General features: G+C 33.4%; 3 protein-coding genes across 8 annotated transcripts; 1 reads left to right on the forward strand and 2 right to left on the reverse strand.

The window, feature by feature from the left end:
- Nucleotides 1-1,671: 1,671 nt before the first annotated feature.
- On the reverse strand, nt 1,672-4,520 carry LOC8280612 (inactive LRR receptor-like serine/threonine-protein kinase BIR2). Its single transcript, XM_002517384.4, has 2 exons — nt 2,455-4,520; nt 1,672-1,970 (listed from the first exon to the last, which is right to left on the reverse strand). Exon 1 carries the CDS (start codon nt 4,286-4,288, stop codon nt 2,480-2,482), a length of 1,809 nt encoding a protein of 602 aa, XP_002517430.1. The 5' UTR covers nt 4,289-4,520; the 3' UTR covers nt 1,672-1,970; nt 2,455-2,479.
- Nucleotides 4,521-6,348: 1,828 nt separating this feature from the next.
- On the reverse strand, nt 6,349-14,418 carry LOC8280611 (nucleolar protein 14). 6 transcript variants are annotated; one of them, XR_007215895.1, is made up of 16 exons: nt 14,041-14,418; nt 13,807-13,941; nt 13,189-13,336; nt 12,623-12,696; nt 12,327-12,386; nt 12,042-12,236; nt 11,582-11,710; nt 10,677-11,354; nt 10,080-10,272; nt 9,786-9,979; nt 9,292-9,396; nt 8,105-8,244; nt 7,469-7,747; nt 7,045-7,374; nt 6,914-6,959; nt 6,349-6,795 (listed from the first exon to the last, which is right to left on the reverse strand). XR_007215895.1 is itself a non-coding variant. In XM_025157026.2 (14 exons), exons 1-14 carry the CDS (start codon nt 14,272-14,274, stop codon nt 7,110-7,112), a joined length of 2,829 nt encoding a protein of 942 aa, XP_025012794.2. In that variant the 5' UTR covers nt 14,275-14,418; the 3' UTR covers nt 6,349-7,109. The 6 variants fall into 6 exon arrangements, 1 of the variants encoding a protein (XP_025012794.2); XR_007215892.1 differs by lacking the exon at nt 6,914-6,959 and having other exon boundaries at nt 6,349-6,667; XR_007215893.1 differs by lacking the exon at nt 6,914-6,959.
- A 1,792-nt stretch (nt 14,419-16,210) lies between these two features.
- Nucleotides 16,211-20,894, forward strand: LOC8280610. The gene is made up of 4 exons (XM_002517382.4): nt 16,211-16,445; nt 16,528-16,704; nt 18,178-19,755; nt 20,531-20,894. The coding sequence occupies exons 1-4, from the start codon at nt 16,431-16,433 to the stop codon at nt 20,561-20,563; spliced, it is 1,803 nt and encodes a 600-aa protein (XP_002517428.3). The 5' UTR covers nt 16,211-16,430; the 3' UTR covers nt 20,564-20,894.
- The last annotated feature ends 367 nt before the right edge of the window (nt 20,895-21,261 follow it).

The raw sequence follows: 21,261 nt of genomic DNA on the forward strand, positions 1-21,261 counted from the left end.
TTATGTTGAAGTTTGTGGAGTGATTACTTTTCTATAAATTTTTATTTTTCTTACGATGCATGTTTCGACTCTGCTTGTGCTTGATAACTACATCAGATTCATGACCACACTCGCTCATTCTTGATAGCACGCTTTGTACAAAGAACAGCTTTGGGAAAAGATTATTGAAACTTTTGGAGAGTAGTGTATATATATATATATATATATATATATATATATATATAATATGCATGTGCCTTAGAGCCAATCATATTTTGTAAAAGATAAGAAGATAGAGAGGATCGTGGATTGGGTTCTTCTACTTTTTCAAGGAAATTTTGGAACAGAGCCCAAAAAAAGGGTTCTAGTCTTGGAACGTGATTAATAGGGCTTGGGACATTATACCGTTCAATTGTGTCTCTTTTGATTTTTTTTGGTTGGATTGCTCCTCCTTTTATCTGCTTTGTGCTCCTCCCCAACTGAATTATTTGCTCATTAGCTAAAAATTTCTCCTCTTTTTCTTTTTCTTTTTTCTCCTCGAGTGGCGGTGCTATGGTAACTGTAACCAAGTAAATTGCAAAACAGTAATTGCTGGAATCATGCATGCCTGAAGCTTTCAAGTCCCATTTTTCCCAAATTAAGATGACAAAATCAACTGGGTCCAATTGTCATTTTCTTTGTTGGTAATCATCAGGACAATTAATCAACAACCTGGTTCAAATTCTTCGTATTAGCGAACACCAAAGGAAAACAAATCAATTTGGGCATATGAAGATTTAAGAAAAAAAATTATCTCAATACCATGTAAAAAAGGCCACCTTTAGTAATATTTGTTTTTACAAGAAAAGTTAATGGTGTTAAAAGATGTTATAATTAATTGTGACTGGTTGATGGTGCATCCCTTTCACTCCTGGCTAGTCCAAAGTGAAAAGGGCAAAATAAAAAAAGAAAAGAAAAGGAGCTTATCCCTGTTCATCGCTTTTTCTTTCACTTTAATTTCTCACTTTTCTTTGCTTCTTTTATGGTATTTGATTTTGAATGGTTCGAGAAGCAAAGACTTGGTCCAAAGTTGGAAGTGAGATTCAAAATTAGAGCTTCTTTTTTTATGGATGGGAGACAGATTCCCATCTTCTGCAGCTCTTTTAATTGAAAGTTATGCCCTAAAACGGCCGCATGTTTTAAGGGACCAAAAAATAAAATTTATTACTCCTTAATGTAAAACAGTCTAAGAGTAAAAATTTCAATCTGTTATTTGCCTCTTCTTCTCAAGGTTACGAATTATAATGGATAATGAGATATTCTCTATCTCTAAAGTATAATAATAGCCATATTAATTAATAAAAAAAATATGGACATGTATATTCAAATTCAAAAGAAATATTATTATTATATTTTTCAATATATAATTAAGATGAAATATTTAAAATCCAGCTCTAGTGGTAAAAACAATTGCTCTTGGAACACAGAGGTCTTAATTTCAAACCTCCAACTCTACATTAGGTAAAATTTCACTTTATAACAAGGGTAAAGAAATAGCTATCTCTTATATATAGTCTAAGGCACATTGAACTTCCTAATAATAATTTAAAAAAAAAAAAACTAAAATGAAGCCGTCTATCATATCTATCATATTTACCGTGGATAGTCTAGAGAAACTACCCTCAATCGTTGAAAAATAAATAGTATGTTCGGTGAATGAGAAAAAGGCAGAGATATATATAGAGAAGAGTCCTCCACCAACATAAGTCTCCCTAACCCAATAAGTATGTCCTTATCTCCACTAAACATTATCCACAATAACTCTTAATATAAATCCTAATAATAATACAAAATGACTAAATATTCCTTAGATAAATAGTAGAATTGGGATTAGCAAAGCAAATAGCAGGCTCATGTGTCTCAGTCTTGGGTCTTAACACAAACACGTCCAATAAAGCTCTTTTTTTCTTGTAGTATTTTGCTCCATATTTTCCTCTCTTGGCTAATATTACCTGAAATTAGACAATTAGACTTAAGTGAGGTATACATACATATTTTGACCATATTATATATAAAAAAATATGTCATTAAAGCTCTAAAATACCCCAAATAACCATAAATAATTTGGATAGATCATCTGCTTCTTCCATTCCGTGCATATTAAGAATAATTTAAAAGAATCCTATGAATGCAGCATCTTAGTTAGGATGCTGCCTCCATGATCCATAACAAATTAACAGCAATAATTGAAGTAATAAGTCTATCTCAGGCTAACATTAATAATGATTTAGGACATCAAGGCCCTAATCCTGATTAATGATTGATTAATCACTTGACATTTCTAAGGCTACAAACGTACACATCATATTACAAATTGCAGGGAGCATTGAGATTGCTTTCCATGGAACAAAAAAGAAAAGGAAGAGGATGGACAAAATTTCTTGAGTTAATTACAGTTTTATTTTATGATACATGATACAATGATACAGAACTTACCCGAAATTTTGCAGTATTCACTTGTTTATTCATTATCTTGCTTGCCAAAAATCAAAGGAAATTCCTCATCTTGCTCTGAGAAACCAAGATCACTGCCAGTGACCTTTAACGACTGGTAAACACGGAGCATAGACCATCTATCTTTAGGCCGAGCAATCACACAATTCAAGCCAATTTTCAAGAACTGCAAGATTTCTTCATCGTGTCCTTTTCCGCAAAGACTCTTGTCAATTGCATCCTTGAGTCTACCTGAACTTGAGAGTTGATTCACCCAATCCACCAAGTTGCCCTTGAATTCTTCTTCAGGAGTTGCAATATCAAGAGGCTTTTGCCCTGTAACAAGCTCAAGAAGCACCACCCCAAATCCGTACACATCTCCTTTTAATGAAGCAACCATAGTGCTCGAGTACTCTGGCGCTACATAACCTAATTCACCTAAGTCCCCATTAACATAACTGCTCTCATTAGAATCTGAGGAAGTCATAAGCCTTGCCAATCCAAAATCCATGATCCTAGCGTCAAAATCTTCATCCACAAGTATCACATTAGAGCATATATTCTGGTGCAAGAAAGGAGGTTGACACCCATGATGAAGCCAAGCTAGACCCCTAGCAGCACCCACACCAATTCTAAATCTTGTTGGCCAATCCAATAAGGTACCATTTCCATGCAACAAAGCATATAAAGTGCCATTAGACATATGCTTATAAACCAAAAGCTTCTCATCCTCTACAACACAAAATCCCAAAAGGGGTGTCAAGTTTGGATGTCTAAGCTGCCCCAGTCGATTCATCTCTGATCGGAAATGCTTCTCACCAAGCTTACAAGTGTTAAGACGCTTGATTGCAAGTGCTGATCCATCCGGAAGAAGTGCTTTATAGGTAATACCCGTCCGGCTAGAAATGATGATATTCTCAGGATTAAAGTTATTAGTAGCTGCAATTAAATCAGCCAATCTAACCTTAACGAGAGGCTTTTGAAATAAAGAAACCTGAACAAGCTTATGAGATCTCAATTTAGCAGCCCAACTAGTATCATCACCTCTTCCAATTCCATGCCCTCTTTTTCTCCTCCTAGAATACCTCAAGTGATACCACCACCAAACCCCAAATCCCAACAACAAAGATGCAGCAGCACCAAAAACCCCAGCAGCAATAATAATAGCAAGATTCTTTTTGCTTAACCCACCACAGTTAGATCCTAAAGGCTTCCCACAAAGTCCATTATTCCCATCAAAATCAGCAGGATCAAAATTACTAAAGAACGATGGAATTGTACCAGTAAGATCATTATTTGCAACAGAAAACCTCTTTAACCTAGACAAGCTGGAAAACTCATAAGGGATAGGTCCAGAAAGACGATTATTTGATAATATCAAATTATTCAAGTACGTACAGTTAACAAGATCATGTGGGATAGAACCAGAAAGATCGTTATTTGAAAGATCAAGAGTTACTAAATAAGGCAACCAAGTACAGATCTGAGAAGGAATCGTACCAGAAAGAGCATTTGATGAAAGATCCAAATTTTGTAAGCTCTTACAGTACTTTAAAGACTCAGGTACTTGTCCTGACAGCTGCATATCTCTCAGTTCAAGATTAATAATCCTGTTTTCTTGATCATTCCAACAGGAAACACCCACAAAATTGCAGAGAAACCCAGATGATGAATTAGCAAAATTCCATGAACTTAGCTTTCCTTGTGGGTCACTAAGTGAATTTCTAACACCTTCAAGGCACTTCGCATCATCTTCTCCAATTACAGAAGAACTTATTAGTGTTGCTGACACTAGAATTAAAGTTGCAAACTTTAGACTCTGAATGGAACAATTCATGGTTAACCCAAATCAATAAAGATCCTTACTTTTCTACATGTAACCGAAAAATAGAAAGAGAGCGAAGAAGAGAGATTTTTGTTGAAGGGTTATTACAAGAATCAAAGTTCTTTCCGCGTTAAATCTTTAGAATGGTGTACAAGTAAAGGGAGACTAAGACGGAACCATTGACTTTCAGCTTTTGATTTGTAAATCTAATTCGAGTGGAAGAAATTAGTACAGAAATGTTTTAAGTGATTTTGTTGATTATTCTTTTATTGATGTTTGTCCCCCTTTTCTTAAAATAAATAATTATTATATAATGTGTGTAAGAAAAGAAGAAAAAAAAAAGAATAACAATCAAATTATTACAAATGGTGAATGATGATAGCAATTTAATTGACCAGAGGTGGGCGTTTGTTTTGTTTAGTGGATTAATTAATGAAAACTTATTCTTTGACCAAAAGATGTTTTAATGTCAGGTCCCAGCCACTAAAAAGAATTTTTAAGCCCAAATTGGAGATTACACTAATTAATTGATAGTTCTATATTTTATTATTTTATTAGTGGATAATATAAATTCTTAGGTGAAATAGATTATTATGTTGAATCCAAATTGGCTGAGAACTGAAAAGTAAATTCATTCATCAATCAGATTAATCAGCTGAATTAAATGCATAATAATATGGTTCTTGATTTTTATTTTACTTAATAAAAGGAGGAATTGCATTTTGTGGACAGCCAAAAAGGAGTTATAAGGATTTGGATGTTAATCATTTATCGGCAGGGTCATGTCTAGTGAGCCCCCACTGCTACTCTATAATGACCAATAGGATTTTGCTATTTCAGCTACTTATCAAAATATTGAAATAGTTGATGGTCACAAGCTCAATCACAACCCATCCATTTTTGCCTGTCATTTATATCAGAGGGTTGGAAATAAATTTCATTTAAAGAGAAGGATCCTAATGAGTTCAGTTGTCTTATTCAAGAATTTTTCTTCTTTCGGCAATTATGGTCAAAATTTTGATCCTTTTCTTTGCATTATGATAATTGGAGCATTATCTATTGGAGGTCCAACGTAATATAATAAAAATTTACTTAATTTATGAGCATAGACTTCAAGAAAATAAACACATTTACATTTGTATTGAGAAAAAATAATAGCATATTGAAATTTACTAAGAACAATAGTTACTAGCCTATTACAAAATGTACTTTTAAATGATTTTCTATAAAAATTAAAACACATAAATTATTTATTAGTCTTATGTACTTAATATCTAAATTTGATTTTCAACTTTGAGATTTTTCATTTTTTTTAGATGTGATTGTTTATTCCCACCTTACAAAAAAAAAGAAATTTTCCTCCTATTTCTAACATTCTAATCATATATACCTTTTAAAAAGAAAAAAAGAAAAAAGAAAATCTCATATGATTTTGCTTCGCTCAGATCCTCTGTCAATATACATTTGTAGACTGTGTTGCCAAATCTTTCTCTAAATGCATCATTCCATTTGACTGAAGGGGAAAAAATAAAAAGTTTGATAAATTGGGAGTTGGATAGGTTGGTGTGGTCAAACACTTCAAGCTTAATAAAGATAATGTTGAACTTTTAACCTGTCTTTAACTAACCACCTAATTAATTTAACAAAGGAAATGACAGTATTAACTAGAGCCAAGCTAGCTGTGATTACTACAATGGAGCACCTTCCAAACCCAAAAAAGAAAAAAAAAAAAAAGAAAAGAGAATTAACCCAAGAACTTTATAGTTGAAATGTCATAATTTTAGTGGCTGTTCACTGTTAAGGATTACAATCTCTAAATGGCGTCGAGCAGGGTCTATGGTCACCATCATTTGGTTGATTTTGCTTGGATTTGGCTTTTTACTTTATAGTCCATAGTGCATACAGGCTATGGTCGCCATGATTTCTGCTATCCCTTTTTTCATCTCAGCCTCAATTCTTTCGTTTCATATTTAAATTTTTAGTTAAACAGCTTGTTCTATACAACAGGAACAGTCCTTTCCCTCTTAATCCCTCAAAAACAAAATAAAAATAAAAAGAATTAACTCCCAGCATAAAAATAAAATGATGCTCCTCATATAAGCCTGACTATTGCACCTCAATTTAAGTCCTCAGAAGTACAGTACAGAATATGATCTGTCTTCCAAAGAAGAAAATACGACAGCAAGTAAAAAACAAAAGAAAAGAGAGCATTTGCAATTTGAGATAAGAAGTTTATCTAGTTGAACCATTACGAATGGAAATGTGGAAACTATATTTCCAGTTCTTCAATTCCTGTCTGCGAGGTTATATCGTGTTGTCACTGTCACCAGGGACTGAGATTAGTCATTGATGTGATGATCTGGTCCAAAGTGGTGGGCTTGCATTCTCAAGCTACAAAGCGCGATTGCTTAATATTAAATTCAGGTGAAAAAGTTGCCACGTCCATTTTTGCCCCTAGGTGCAAAAAGAGAGCAACAATGGCCCACCCACTGGCCATGAATTACTGCCGTTTACTTTATCTATGCAACAAATATGATCTCAATCAAACAATGAGTTTTAATGAGAAACCAAATGAATATAGAACATGGAAAATTTTACATGGCTCTAGTGCCGCCTTGCACCAAAAAGGATGCGTACATAGCAGAGCAGCAGTCCAATTTCTACAGCTGTTCGGAATAAACAACTGTATGTCTATATATATCAGGGCACAACTTTTTTCGCTTTTTTTCTTTAACAAAAAAAAGAGGATATGTGTGGAGAGTGTTTACCTTGAGGAATATGAGCAACAACAAATGCAAATTAGTTTGAACATAGAAATCGGCTTCATCCAGTCTCATCTTCTTCTCTTCCTGCCTCTTCCTAGCTGTCCAGATTTAAAAGCACTTTCCTGTTCCTGGAGGAAGGCCCTTGCCTTTCCGTACTTATCTGATCTTTCTTCTTCCACAAGTGCTTTATCTTTTTCCTTCACTTCCGTTAAGAAATAATTGTCCTTGCGCAGTTCACGAGCTGCTCCTTTTGCTTCTCTCCTTAGAAGTTTATTTAGCTTTTTCCTTTCAACCCGTTCACGGTCTGGATCATAGTCTCTACCCTTAACAAAGCTGCAGAACAATGTAACAAATGAATGTTTCCCTCCCAACATAAAGAAGCAAAATGCAACAAAGACAAAACAGAGACTCAGAAATTATAAATTACTTCTCCTCAAATTTTGGATTAAGTAGTTTGATGGGCACTGGCTTCTGCTTCCGCATTTGAAGTGGTCGCCGCAGCATATGATGTTCATCAGCTTTCTTCTTAATAAGTTGAGCAACATCTTTAAATTTATCTTGCAATATTGCTGACAAGTTTTGCTGTTTTGCCACTTCAAGTAACAAAGTTGAAATTGGCAAAAATATCTCAGGAAAGGAAGGAAGCCCTTCATAAATGTCAACATATCCTCGTAATGTTTCTATCGCAGTAACCAGCACACTAGCCCTGTATTTGAAAATACGAATTCATCTTTTAGAAATTAGCAAACAGTAAAAACTAATTGCATCAATATGGAGATGGAAACAAATTTAATCCTAATTGGTGTCTAGGGTGCAAACTTGCAACTGTAGAACAGGCCCAAAGCTTTGACGTTCTCATCTTGTCCTAATCCCCAATATTACACTTTGCATGTTGTATTCTCTGCATCAATTCTTAACCTCTCTAGAATTCAAATGAATTTGGATACCCCCTCCACCCAACCAACGTTGTACTCCTAGACCACAAGACAAGCTCCAAAAAACAGAAAAGTATTCCTTGCTCTAGGCATTAACTAATGTCAGAGAAACAGAATTTCTCACTAACCTGAAATTATCAGAGCTGAAAAAGGAAGAGTCTTCTGGCATGTCCATTATCATGAAGAAATTCAAAGGATTAATCTCATTTACACAATGGCGCATAAACAGCAAGGACCCAAGTGATTTTAGTTCCACAAGATGATAAATCTGCCAAAGAATTAATGGTCATCTCTTCAAATTACTACAAGTAGGCAGCCTTAATAATGTACAATAAGGCAATTCCACAACTGAGAGATACTGCGAGAACATTTGATACGCTGGGAAATGAATTAGGAATGGAAATTAGGCGTCTCCTATCCGAGTTTCTGATTTGAAGTTCATTTTCGAGATAATTAAATACAATATAAAAGCAAGCTTAAAAATAATAACTCAAAGCAACTGTCTTCATGATATGCATTCAAGTTATTAAAAATAGGCTCACCGTTAGAAAAATTTTAAAAAACATATTATATATCTTTGAAGTCAATCCAATTCTTTTAATTTATCAATTGTAGCCTGAACTACAATATTAATCGTTATTTTATGCAATCTCATGAATAAAAATTGAGATATACATATAAGACCTGGAAAACTACCTTCATAAGTAAAAGCATACTAATCATCTTGAATACTAACAACAACAAATAAAGTTTTTCTGACATCCTTCCTTTATTAAAATATTAACATTTTTACTATCCGTTACTAGAGAAAAGAATTAATACCATTATTTTTTAAGGAAACAAATGAATAAAGAAAATATTTTTAAGTTTCCTGGCATTACAAATGAATAAAAGATATATTAGGTTGTCTGTTTTCTTTGATCCACTTGCTGAATTATGTAAATTTGTTCTAAATGTTACAATTGAGATTAGAATTGATAAAATTAAAAGAAGTGGATAGAATTGAAAAGACACACAAAGTTCTAGATTTTCTTTTTGACGATCAGCCTTCATATATTATGGCATAATAATATTAGGGCTGACAATTTTTGACACGACATGACACATAGTTAAACGGGTTTGGATTTGGAATGAGCATTTATATTTCTATTATCTAGTTCATTTAGTTTAGATTGGGCTGGAAGTTAATGATTGGTTGGAAAAAGAAAAAAGCACACTACTCTGAAACCCATGCTATATCATTGGAAGCTAATTCCGAAGACCACACTAAACTGAAAGCCACATTATAAACCACAGCCATCATGGCATTATATACCTGTGATTCCCTGTAAGACGCTGGCTTTTGTTCAACAGCAGCCTTCAGCAGAGTTTGGAGAAATACAATGGCTTCAGGACAGAACTTCTTAGATTGTTTAGTTACCTGAAACACAAATGAAGCACATTATTAGATTTCAACTGCAATTATGATGGGGAAAATCAAGGCAAAGAGCTAAGTTTATTTATAAAGATGCCATATACACATTGTAATATATGCTGATAGTGAGTGATGTTAAGTATTTTGTGATTGTGATATGCATGAAAGTGATAGGGTCTCGTTCAATGAGAGACATAACTAAAACGAAACTGTGCCTAAAGAGTCACTTTTAGCATAATCCAAACACCAACTATAAAATGAGAATCTATAGAGGTGATAATAAGTAACATAACAAACAGGTGATCAAGTGCAGAAGCCACTGCTACAAAAGTAAACCGTTCGCATTGGTATGATTATTAAGTTTGGGGAGAAGTGATGGATGAGAGACTACTTACAGAGAGAAGAATGGAACATAAGAAAGAACCGACTGCAATATCACGACCCGAAAAGATGGGGCAACGCATAAGATATTCACACATCAATAATATTGCCGGAGTCATGACAACATGACGAAAGTCAGAGCATGGAAAAACCATGGACCACAACCTCAAGAGAGACAATGTTTTCATGGAAGGCCAACATCCACTTTCTGCAAGAAAAATGATTTTTTAGTTGTAGAGCTGCAGAAGGCTCATAGATTCTAGAAAGGAAGAAATGGAAATCCATCGCCTCTCCATATTACAAATAACCTCGGTTCTTAATAGATTCACAAAACTGTGCTCGAGTTCGTAAGATCCGCTGACGAGCACATATTGCAGAAAAGTATGGAATCTCCATGCTCATCTCTATCAGTGGCTTGACCAGCAAATTTAACAACTCAAAGTTCAAGGGCTTTTTATTTGCTAAAACAGCAAAATACTGCAATAATACACCATAAAATACCTGAGAAAAGAAGAGATTATTTCATCATTATGAGAGATGATATTGTGAGTGATTCAATGGGATAACAATGACACACATTAACCAAGACAGACTCAGAAACAATGCTTTAATAACATAATCATCTCCAGAGTACACAACCAAACAAACGAGCAGCTAAATTAAATAACAAACTAATGTGCATATTGGACAAACTCCCCATTTGTTAACTAGCATATCCCATTCACGTCTTTTTTTTTTTGTTTTTAGAGACAAAGCCATATCAATATCTACATTAATTTATTACTTTAAGAACACTCAAAATCAACATCAATCAAGCCACTCACCGCACCACCACCACTGTGCACAAATAAAAAAGACAACAGTTTCAAACAATGTAAACAAAAAGGGAAGGAAAGATTTCATACTTGCATTTTCTTCCGATTTTCTGCTGCAAGTTTTATCGCGTTGCTTGCCCGAATTCGATTGATTACAACCATAACATTGGCATTAGAACAATTATCCAATAGAGCGCACAGTTCTTCAAAGCTCTTTGGGGCTTCAATTAAAAATGGAATATCTGGTTCAGTTGAATGTTGTTTTGTTTTCTTTGTAACCAAAGATACTCCATCTCCTTTCCTAGTCTCAACATCATCATTTTTCTTGGACTTTTTCTGCCCTCTTGGCTCTATTTCTTCATTGCCATCATCAAGATTGTCATACTTTTCTTCATCCCCTTCCAAGTCAGTGCCAAGATTATCATCATCGCTTTGTTCCCAATCCTTCAAAGACAGAGGCTTATCATTTTCGTCATTATGTTCACCATTGTCGCTGTCATCAGATCCTTCACTATCACCATCATCTTCAGCGAGCTCTGAATCTTCAGATAGATTCAGGTCTTCGTTCTCAGAGTCCTCCACATCCCTTCTTTCAAGAATCTCATCAACCCAGCCCTTTTTAGCCTTAGGCTCCTCCTGAAGAGAAAATGAATCGCCCAGATCATCCCCAGATACTGACCTTATACTTTGCATTGATTGCTTCTCAACGTCATCATTCTCTTCATCACTAGAGTTATTAGTCGCAAGCATCCGTTTCCGACGTTCTTCCTAACATTGTGAAGAACCATTCAAGTTAGCAAGCAAGATTTAATTGCAGAAACAGCATTCAATAAGATAGATTTACAAGTAAATTAAATAAAATCGATAAACAGTTTTCTGTTAGTTATATAAATCATTTATACCAGAGAAACTGGAGTGCAATACAAGCAAATAAAAAAGTTTAAACCTGTGGCGCCACACTAGCAGACTTAATCTGCAATACAGCATAAACATACCTCCAATCGCTCCAGTTGTTCTCTCTCCTCCTGGGCAATTTCCTCTGGTGTCTTTGTCCGGTCTGACGGGTGAGCACGCATATCCAATATCATCCCTTTGACAAGTTTATCATAAGAATCAGGTTGATCCTGCCAGAAACAGCAAAAAAGGCTAAGTTTTCATGCTATGAGTTGAGCAAGCAAGGTGTAAATGGCTTTTTGTTAACTTTAGAGCTCCAACTCATATATAATAACAGTGACAAAAGAATCGAAACCAGCCGGTGTATACAAAATGAGATAACACAGGCCTTGACATGTTAATACTGCTCTAATTTAAAAGGAATGCGAGTGCCAAATTTAAGATTTATAAAACCCATAACTTTTAGAGAAAAAGAAATAGACCACTGACAAAGTAGCAAACTAGCACACCAAATTTTTTATTACATACAATTTCACAGAACCGAGAACCATAAAAATATACCTGCCCAATAGCTTCTGGTTTTTGGGTACTTAACAAACCATCAGGAATGTCCTTATTTACAAGAGCTTTCAAAGCATTCATCTTGCCTGGTTCAGTCAAAGATAACAAGACGCGAGACTGCACTAAAGATGTGAAACTTTTATCCAAATCTTCCATTAACTGTTCATTCTCTTCCTTGTCTTTTGCTTTTTGAGCCTGGTACAGTGCAAAAGAAAATTTTCAAAACCCGGAGACAATCATACTCTTATCCATTAAGGATTTCCAATCAGACAAAGTGTGCTGCACCTTGAAAAACTTGCTCTTCAAAATAACCTCCTCCATTACTTCCTTCTTAGTTTTGTGCTTCTGCAATCAGGAAGTCATACTTCAGTCAAGGTCAATGGTTCATTTGGTTTGTACAAAATCTTTAATGAAAAGCCAAATAGAACACACCCAACAACCTTTCAAAAATATATCATCATTCAAGTCATAAATTTTAGTAATAAAAAATTATCAATTAAAAAGGTCTTATATTTAAAAAGACCTTAGACTAGAACACGAGGATTCAGGTCCCAAAACTGAGGTAAGAAGGTGGGTGTTACCTTTTCCTCTCCTTCCAATGCACCCTGTTCCCTTAGATTTGGTGTATCATGGGCATCTAGTTGCTTTAAGGTAGCTGCAAGGCAAGCAAGGAAAACAATTGATAATCATTAAAGTTGTAAACACAAAACCAAAAACAAAAGAGTGACACAAACAGGCCCCGTAATCATACCAGCATAACAATAACTAATAGAAGCTTGGATTATAAAGTTTTAATAATCCAAATGACATATCAAGAGACCATTTAACGGATAAGCAAAATGGCATCATAAAGAACAAATCCAGACAATAAACACTGCCAAGTAGTGTCTGTGAAATAGGTATATAAATATATATATATATAAACCTCTCAGCTATGTATAGAATGCAATGGAGCTAATAAAGAGATGGTACTTCAGTTAAGCAATCAAAGGAACCATATTGTATGCTACATTCTTTTTGAGCAAATATTTACTGCTGCAGCAATTACATGCAACGAGAAGCTAAATTCAGAAGTAAATTAGATCAATGATGGCATTATAATGTGAGCAAAGCCCAAACTTTTAAAAAACATGAAGTTCATACATACTTGTTCCATATGGAGCATCATTATCATCATCGGATAGCATTCCTTCATCAAAATCATCTCTCTCAGATAGAGGACCAAGATTTGGAATTTCAAAATCTTCTTCTTCACCATCTGATAAATTATACTTACTCTTCTTGCTTAATTTCATCTACGAACAAATGCATGAAGAGAAGTAAACAAAAAGACAACCAAAAAAATTATTAAAAATAATAAAGATGTGAGATAATATCTTCTACTGAGTAAAATCTGCACCAAACACCTGCCTCCCTATTGCTAATTCACTTTTATGATCAAAAGAAACTGAACGACAAAAAATCTTCAAGATCCAATAGGCCTTGTTTGCAACAAATCAAGGCAATATTTCAACTGAATTGAATTAGTGCAAAACCATGCATTTTTGGCATAATTTCAGTTTTTTCAAATTGCCATATTTCATTCTAATTAAATTGCCTTTCAAACACAAAGATACGAAACAATTTTAGACAACCAAAGCAATAAAAAATATGAGCAAAAACAGATACTATAGAAGGCTCCAACAATTAGTGGTTTCTTAAAGGAAGTTAAAAACTATAACATATAATAAGTTTCTCGTATAACTTGTTACGAAGAAATGCAAACCTGACGCTCACGCTGGGACCGCATAATAGCCTTATCAAATTCCTCTAACTCATCATTCTTCTCTCCAATTCGCTTATCAACAAACACTGATGACTTTCCACTTTGCTCATATTCTTTTAGCAACGTCTTCTTTCTCTGCCGTTAGCAAAGATAAGACATTTTACGCTTTTTAAAATTAAAACCACACAATTTAATTCAAATTGAGAATTAAGAGATGGTAAGAGGGGGAAGTGCCTTGTCGATGGCGAGAGAGCGGGCAAGGCCAATACGACGCTCTTCGCCTTTTCCTTTTTTCTTGCCAAGAATATCGAATTTGCGGCGGGACCATATGGTCTCGAAAGGATTGTGTTTCGGAGCGGTGCTTGTGGAAGTTTTCAGCTTCATTGATACTGTGTTTGGACCTGATTTTTTGCTCTTCTTTTTCTTATTCTTTGTGTCACTTCCGCTTCGTTTCGCTGTCTTCGCCATTGCAAGAGAGATTGAGAGTGCTTGTGTACCGTGCTTGCTCAGGGTTTAGGGTTTTTAGTTTCCTTTGCTAGTGACCGAGCAGCCTTAATGAAATATGTACCGGGTTAGGTTTTTATGGACGGGTCTTTGCTTTCTTTGGATCTTCTGTCATTTTATAAATAACTGATCGTTTAACTGTGTATTATTTATGGCTTAAAAAGAACCGTGCATTCTTTATTCGTAATGTCTAAAATGAATTTTTTATTTAAAAAATAACTTTATATAAATTTAATTAAATAATAATAACAAATCAATAAAAAAATATAACGAATAATATATTGCATAAGATGATGTTTTTATGTCTAATTATTTTGAATACTAATTGTCTAATTAACATAATATTTTTTGAGGAATGAAATTATTATTTAACTAAAAAAATAATATATTAATTTATATAATTCAAATAAAAAATTAATAATTTTATAAAAGTAACAAAGATAAGCGCACGTGTCTTTTTGTGAATCAAAATCTTTATATTCTAGCGCGCATATATATATATATATATATATATATAACAATAATAATTTATATATAATATAGAATGCATATAGTCTCATGAATTAAATATAATTACTAACTTTATTTCATTCTATTATTTGGGATACGATCAACATTCTATTTAAATTAAAAATAAAAAATAAAAATTCTAATTTTATTCACTAAAATATAAGTTATTTTAATTTATTTTAGACTCTTCTAATAAAATATTTCACCTTTATTTAAAGTAAAATGATTTTTTATTTTTTCATATTTAAATTTTAAATATTAATATAAAAATTTTGAACATGATAATGTTGGTGATTATTTTCAAACAAAATCTAATTAATTAATATTTTATATATAGTAAAATTTTATAATATTATAATAATAAAAACATGTAAATTAAGTAATGAGTCTATTAATTTGTCAATAAATTATATTTTACAGTAAATATTAAAAATTATTATACATATTTTTTTTATTTTTTTATAAAATATTGAATATGAAAATATATCATTTGTTATATATTTATTTTATGTTAAATTTTTTCTTAAAAGATTGTTTAGAGATTTGTATTAGGAATGTGATGCATGCAGGTTGTAAAATTTGGACATGCGGCGAGGATAATGGAGTTGTTAGATTGCAAAAAAAGAGTTGTATTTGACCTGATTAATTAAATGTGTAAGAGGAAATAGCAAAAATAAAAAAGAAAAAGAAAAAGAAGAAAACTATTTACAAATAAATTTTATTTACAAAACTATTTGCAAAATAAATCAATCGGCACAAATAAACAATTTCTATGTAAATATGGTTATCAAAGATTTTGGACAAACTAATTGTTTGAGTTAAAAATTTAAAAAATAAAGTGGGTTCGTCTTGTTTAATAATTAATTAATATTATTAAAATTATTAACAAATATTATTTTTATTACATAATTTTTTTTAAATATTATTATCTATCTTTTAAAAAATATGATATGATTATTTTTTAGTTATTTCAGTTATTTGTAATAAAAAGAAGTAATAAAAACTAAACAGTATTTAAAAATAAAAATTATATTTTAATCTTTTAATACAGTAAAAATAAAAACAGTATTCAATAAAAAAGTAAAAAATTTATATTTTTATTATTTTTTTTAATAATTATGTAATTGGGTTCTATCTTACCGCGCCTATAACCCGAGCCCAAAAGAATCCACCCCTCATTATCCTATCAAAATTTTAAAATTGTCAAATAACATGAAAGGGTAAAACTACAATAAAATAAGCGCGCTTTACACAATATTTTATTTATTTATTTATTTTATGTGCAGTTATGCTATGCGACCCACTAATCGCTCCACTGCGCGCCTTCAACAAAAACAAAAAGCGCATTGCTTCCTCCAAGGAATAACACGCCGTCGTTTCCCCCTCGAGCGGCCTATACAATCAAAAAAGCGTCCCCACATCCCCAACGAACAATCCTTAATCCAAAGACTAGCGTAACAGAATGTTTCCAAACTCTCGTAATTTAGACACTGGAAGAAGGGCAATCATGTAATTTCATTGACACTAAAAGCTGCCAACAGTAACACTAACCTCCTTCTCTCTCTCTCTCTCTCTCTCTCTCTCGCTGTCCCTATTCAATTCAAATAACAATGGTAGAATCGGAGGTAAGTTCAACTAAATCACACTAAAGCTTAATCACGTCGTATTATTCATATCAAAATTGTTTGTAATTTCTTTAATTTGTAGAAAATGGCGGCATTGAAAAAAGCGTATGCAGAGATGATATTAAACACGGCGAAGGAAGCAGCGACCAGAGTAATGGCGTCAGAGAAGATAGCGATTAGGTGTAAACACGAACTCTTTGCTACTAAAGACGAAGCGCTTCGTCTGCTTGTCCGTTTAAAGCAAATGATCGATGCTAAGGTATTCCTTCTTTTCTTTTTTTTCTAATCATTGAAATTTTTCAACATCCACAACTCTAAAATTGTGTTGAATCTTAATTTTTTTTTTCTTGGCTGTGGTTTGGAGTTATTATTAAACTATTCTAAACTTAGACTAGATTAAAATAAAACAAATTAGTATGGTTTAAATGTTCAACTAGATACTAGATTATCAAATTATTATAATTTTAATTTTTTTTTGTTCTAGCAGAAATTAAATGAATCCAGTATGACAGTCTCCATTGTGATTTTCTGTTGTTTTTTCATTTAAATATTATCCTAATGCGTCTAAATACATACTAAGTTTTTAGTTTGTTCCTTTGATTTGCCTTCTTATGAATGGATTACAATCAATATCACACTTGTAATTTTTATTCTTTACAAAGATTAGCTTGGCTTTCCTATTTCTATTCTGTATATATGAGAGAGCAGATCGTAAAATTTCATCATTTGATGTTTGATTGAGAGAAGCTAAACATGATTGTTATTTTCTTACTTGATGTTCGACACTATGGATGTAAAAACATGCCATCCCTCCTTCAAAAATGTAATATCTAATGAAACTTCGGATTTCGAAAATTAATCCTTGCATTTCAGCATTCGACTGAAAACACACTATAGTGGAGAAAAACAGCCACCTTTACTGTGAACTTTTAACAATTAGATTCAGAAATATATTGGCTAAACACTCTTTAGTGAAGAATCTCTTTTTTTTTTTGGAAGCTAAAAAGAAAGGATGGAGTTAGAAAACATAAGTAGAGTTTGAAAAATTAAAGGAAACTAAGTTAATTCCAGCTTAACATATCGATAAATAAACTAGCGGTAGGTTAAAATCCCGTCACGAAATAGGCGATACATAATGCATCAGCTGTTATTTAAACCATGGTGGCCATGTGGACATCACTTGTGCCAATCTTACTACTGCAAAATTCAAAGTAAAATAAACCATGAAAGACATTATCAGGCTACTTACTGTATAATTCATTAAAATAAAAAGTTCTACTTTATAGGGTCTAGAAGCAGAAAGCCAGGGTGAGTCACCTCATCAAGGTCTTAAGCACCAACACTTAATTTGGTGCTTTAATCAACTCTTGGAACTAGAAAGAAGCCAAACTCTTCCTTTTAGATATATATGATCCTGTTAGGAAATCTAGTGTTATACAAAATGTAAGTGAAAATAGGTTTTAATTCAAGTGCTAGCTGGACTTGCACATTATTATCCTTCGAGGAGTTCAATGATTAGAACAAACTAAGAGTTCACTAACCTTTAGTGCTTCACCAAAATAATTGTTGTTAGATTTTTAGAATGGTATTCATTTGATGACACGTCCATTTCAACCGAATATTTTATCATGGTTAACCAACAAAACTAGATAAAATGCTCACTTACAATATGTACTATATTTGGTTCTGTAAGGAATTAATACAATGTCATCCAATTTTTCCCAATTTTCAGATAATTGAAGCGGAGATAGCATCATCAAGCCAACAAACTAAGATTGATGAGCTTGAAGCACAACTTCAAGAAGCAGAGGGTGTCATAATAGATCTAAGAGAAGAGTTGAACCGGGTACGTGATAAGTTGGAAAAAGTAAGGAGCAACAAAGTCCAGCCTTTCAATGGAAAAATCAAAATGGATGATGAGCTTTTTGATAACAAGTATTGTGATAGACAACACAATGAGAAATTGAGTGTTCCTCAATTGGAAAATCATACTTCTCAGAATGCCGAATTAGCCTCCATAATCATAAGAAATAAGGAACCGGAGCTTTACAGAAATGGATTTACTCAGAGAATTCGTGCATTGGAAGGTAACATACTGGCTGGGAAATTACCTCCTTCTGGAGAACTTGATGAATATTCCATTAGAAAGAGGGAATTAATTATTAAAGAAAGTAATAAGAATGATGTGAATCTTACTCTTCCATCTCTGGAGACCAAGAACTTAGAAACAGTGAAGAGTGGCTCCGGAGAACAAATCAGAAAGCATGTTAAGGTTCACACTTTACGACGAAGAAGGGCTCGTTTTGGGAAACCCAAAGCTGAGCGCAAGTCTAGTCCTCATCAGCTTATGAAGTCTTATCAACCACTTTCTTTTCTTTCTCGCTGCAAAAGATACTTCCTAAGCAGGGATCCTAAGCGTGATGATCATTCATGTGTCCTTCCCTCTATCAAGACTGACAATGTTGATGTGAATAAAAGTTGGAATGAATTGGAAGAGAAATTGCATTGTCAAAGCTTCTGCTTTATGGATGAGAAGAACATCGGTAGTGAAGGGAAAAGACAAAGGAAACTGCAAAGTTGGGATGCCACTTCTACATCCTTAACATCCTGTCCTGAGCAGCATGAAACTTTCCAACCCTGTTCTACTCTATGCTGCTGCAAAACTTGTTCACTTTCACTCTATGATAATTTAGAACATGGTGAAGATAGATCAAAGATGACTGACAATGAAGTTAAGTTGAAGCCCTTGCCCCGTCTGGATCCAGGGTTAACACTAATTAAAAGTGGCGTCGATCCAGTATCTGGCTTTACAGATGTCACAGTGAGTGTTAAGGCATTAAATAAATCTGGTCTTGCCCAAAATACTTCAAACAAGGACATGGAACTAGTGGATGTTTTGGTAAAACAGAAATGTGAGACTACTGTAAATTCAAGCTTTTCATGTTGTGAATCTAATAGTGAGATGGTCAATGTGCCACTGTTACATTCTGATTCAGCAGATCTCAAAGTATCCAAAGATGCTACAGTTGATGTATCAGTGATGAGTTCTGATTCAAAAGATGCCCAAGCATCTGGGAAATTTAAGGTGTCTCCAAGCCAAGTCAACAACAATGGGATTCTTAAATACACCTTTCAAAGGAAGCGCAAGAAGGAAGCCTTGAACAGCTCTGATCAGAACAGCTCTATTAAGAGGAGCGACGTCAAAAGGAGAGCTGGGGAGAGGCAAAACGATTTATCAGATCCACAGACATCTAGCTTTATAAATGAGTCATCTAGGGACAGTCGGCAACTGGCTCAGGTTGCTCGTCAGGTTGGCTTCTTTTATCTTTTCAAGTACTCTCTCAAATGTCTCCTTTGCCAGGATATTTTCTTTTGACGCACCTTGACTTCATATTTCAGTCAATATATTGGAAGTGTATATTTGTGATATAGATATAGTGCCTCTGCCAAAGATATTTTACACATATTGAACGATCTCAATCTGCATGATAAAGCAGACTCTACTTTGTGTATGCTTTTCCATACTGAAAATTGGTTGAAATAGGGAGTCAATATTATATAGACACATTAAATTTGGAAGACTCACTATTTAAAAATCATTCAATTGAGAGGATTATGTGAGCTTGGGTTTCTTTTTAATTTTATTTTGTAAAACTTCATTAACCTTTAGTATTAATTGTTATACTCTTTAACTACCAGGGATGGCACAGTAGGTAAGTATTGCCCTAAAACAAGAAGCAGAATTATTTAACTTTGCAATCTAAGATTAAAGTGGCTGCAACACTCATTAACAGTATTGCCTGATTTGAACATTTATCCATTCGTTTACAAAAATTATCAATTTTTATTTGTTTTCTACATTTCATTCTATATAATATATTACTTGGAAGGTATAGAAAAATTTACCATATTAGATTTACCTTTAGCTGTCCAAACATAAATGCCAAGCTTTGCCACTGCTTATACTCTTGTCTGTTTTTCTAATTCCTGAAGTGCTTCATGCGCATATCTGCATGCCTGTTGAGTTACAACATTAAATAGATTATAGTCTCTAATATTTTCCTTACAATTTTACTCTTGCGCAGCTTATTTCTTTATCTGGAAAAGGATGTCTGTAATGATGGCAACTGTTCCTCCAGTCCCACAAGAAGAAAGTTGGACGCAGACACCCTATTTAAACTCGATTCACCTTTTATTTGGTATTACCTGCAGAAATCACCCCTTCTTTTTTCTTCTTTTTTCTTCTTTTTCTCTGAGGTAACCTGATAAAACGGCCACTTGCATAGTACGAGAGATATAGATTGTAGAGGTTACCCATTAGTAATTACAGTATATCCAAAAATCAGTTTTCACCATATGTCTTCCTGTTGTGAAACTTAACCCCATTTGCTCATCCTGTCAAAATTTTCTTATTACTTGGGAAATTTATAGAATATTCAGAGGCTTCCAGATTGACCTGGCAAAATCTCTTTATATATATATATATATATATATGGAGTCATTAAGCATTTTTAATAATAGGTTTTTAGATTTATATATATAAATCTTTACTCTTAAACTAATGCTTCGGCGTTCATTCTTATATTACTGTTTTGTTTGCTTCTCACATATAGGATGATGGATGAAAAGGGTGCAGGTGATATCATTGTTTAAACATATAATTGAGAGAAGTAATAGTAAGAAGAGATAAAAGAAAGTCTTACTTTAGGAAAATCTCGAAAATATTAAATAACTAGATGAGTTTTAGCCTTCACATCCTGTGTAGATCTTGCAATTTCCTTTTTCTCTTTTCACTATATAAGTCCCAATTAGGCAT

Source organism: Ricinus communis, chromosome 5 (assembly GCF_019578655.1).
Source record: "Ricinus communis isolate WT05 ecotype wild-type chromosome 5, ASM1957865v1, whole genome shotgun sequence".
Classification (NCBI taxonomy): domain Eukaryota; kingdom Viridiplantae; phylum Streptophyta; class Magnoliopsida; order Malpighiales; family Euphorbiaceae; genus Ricinus; species Ricinus communis.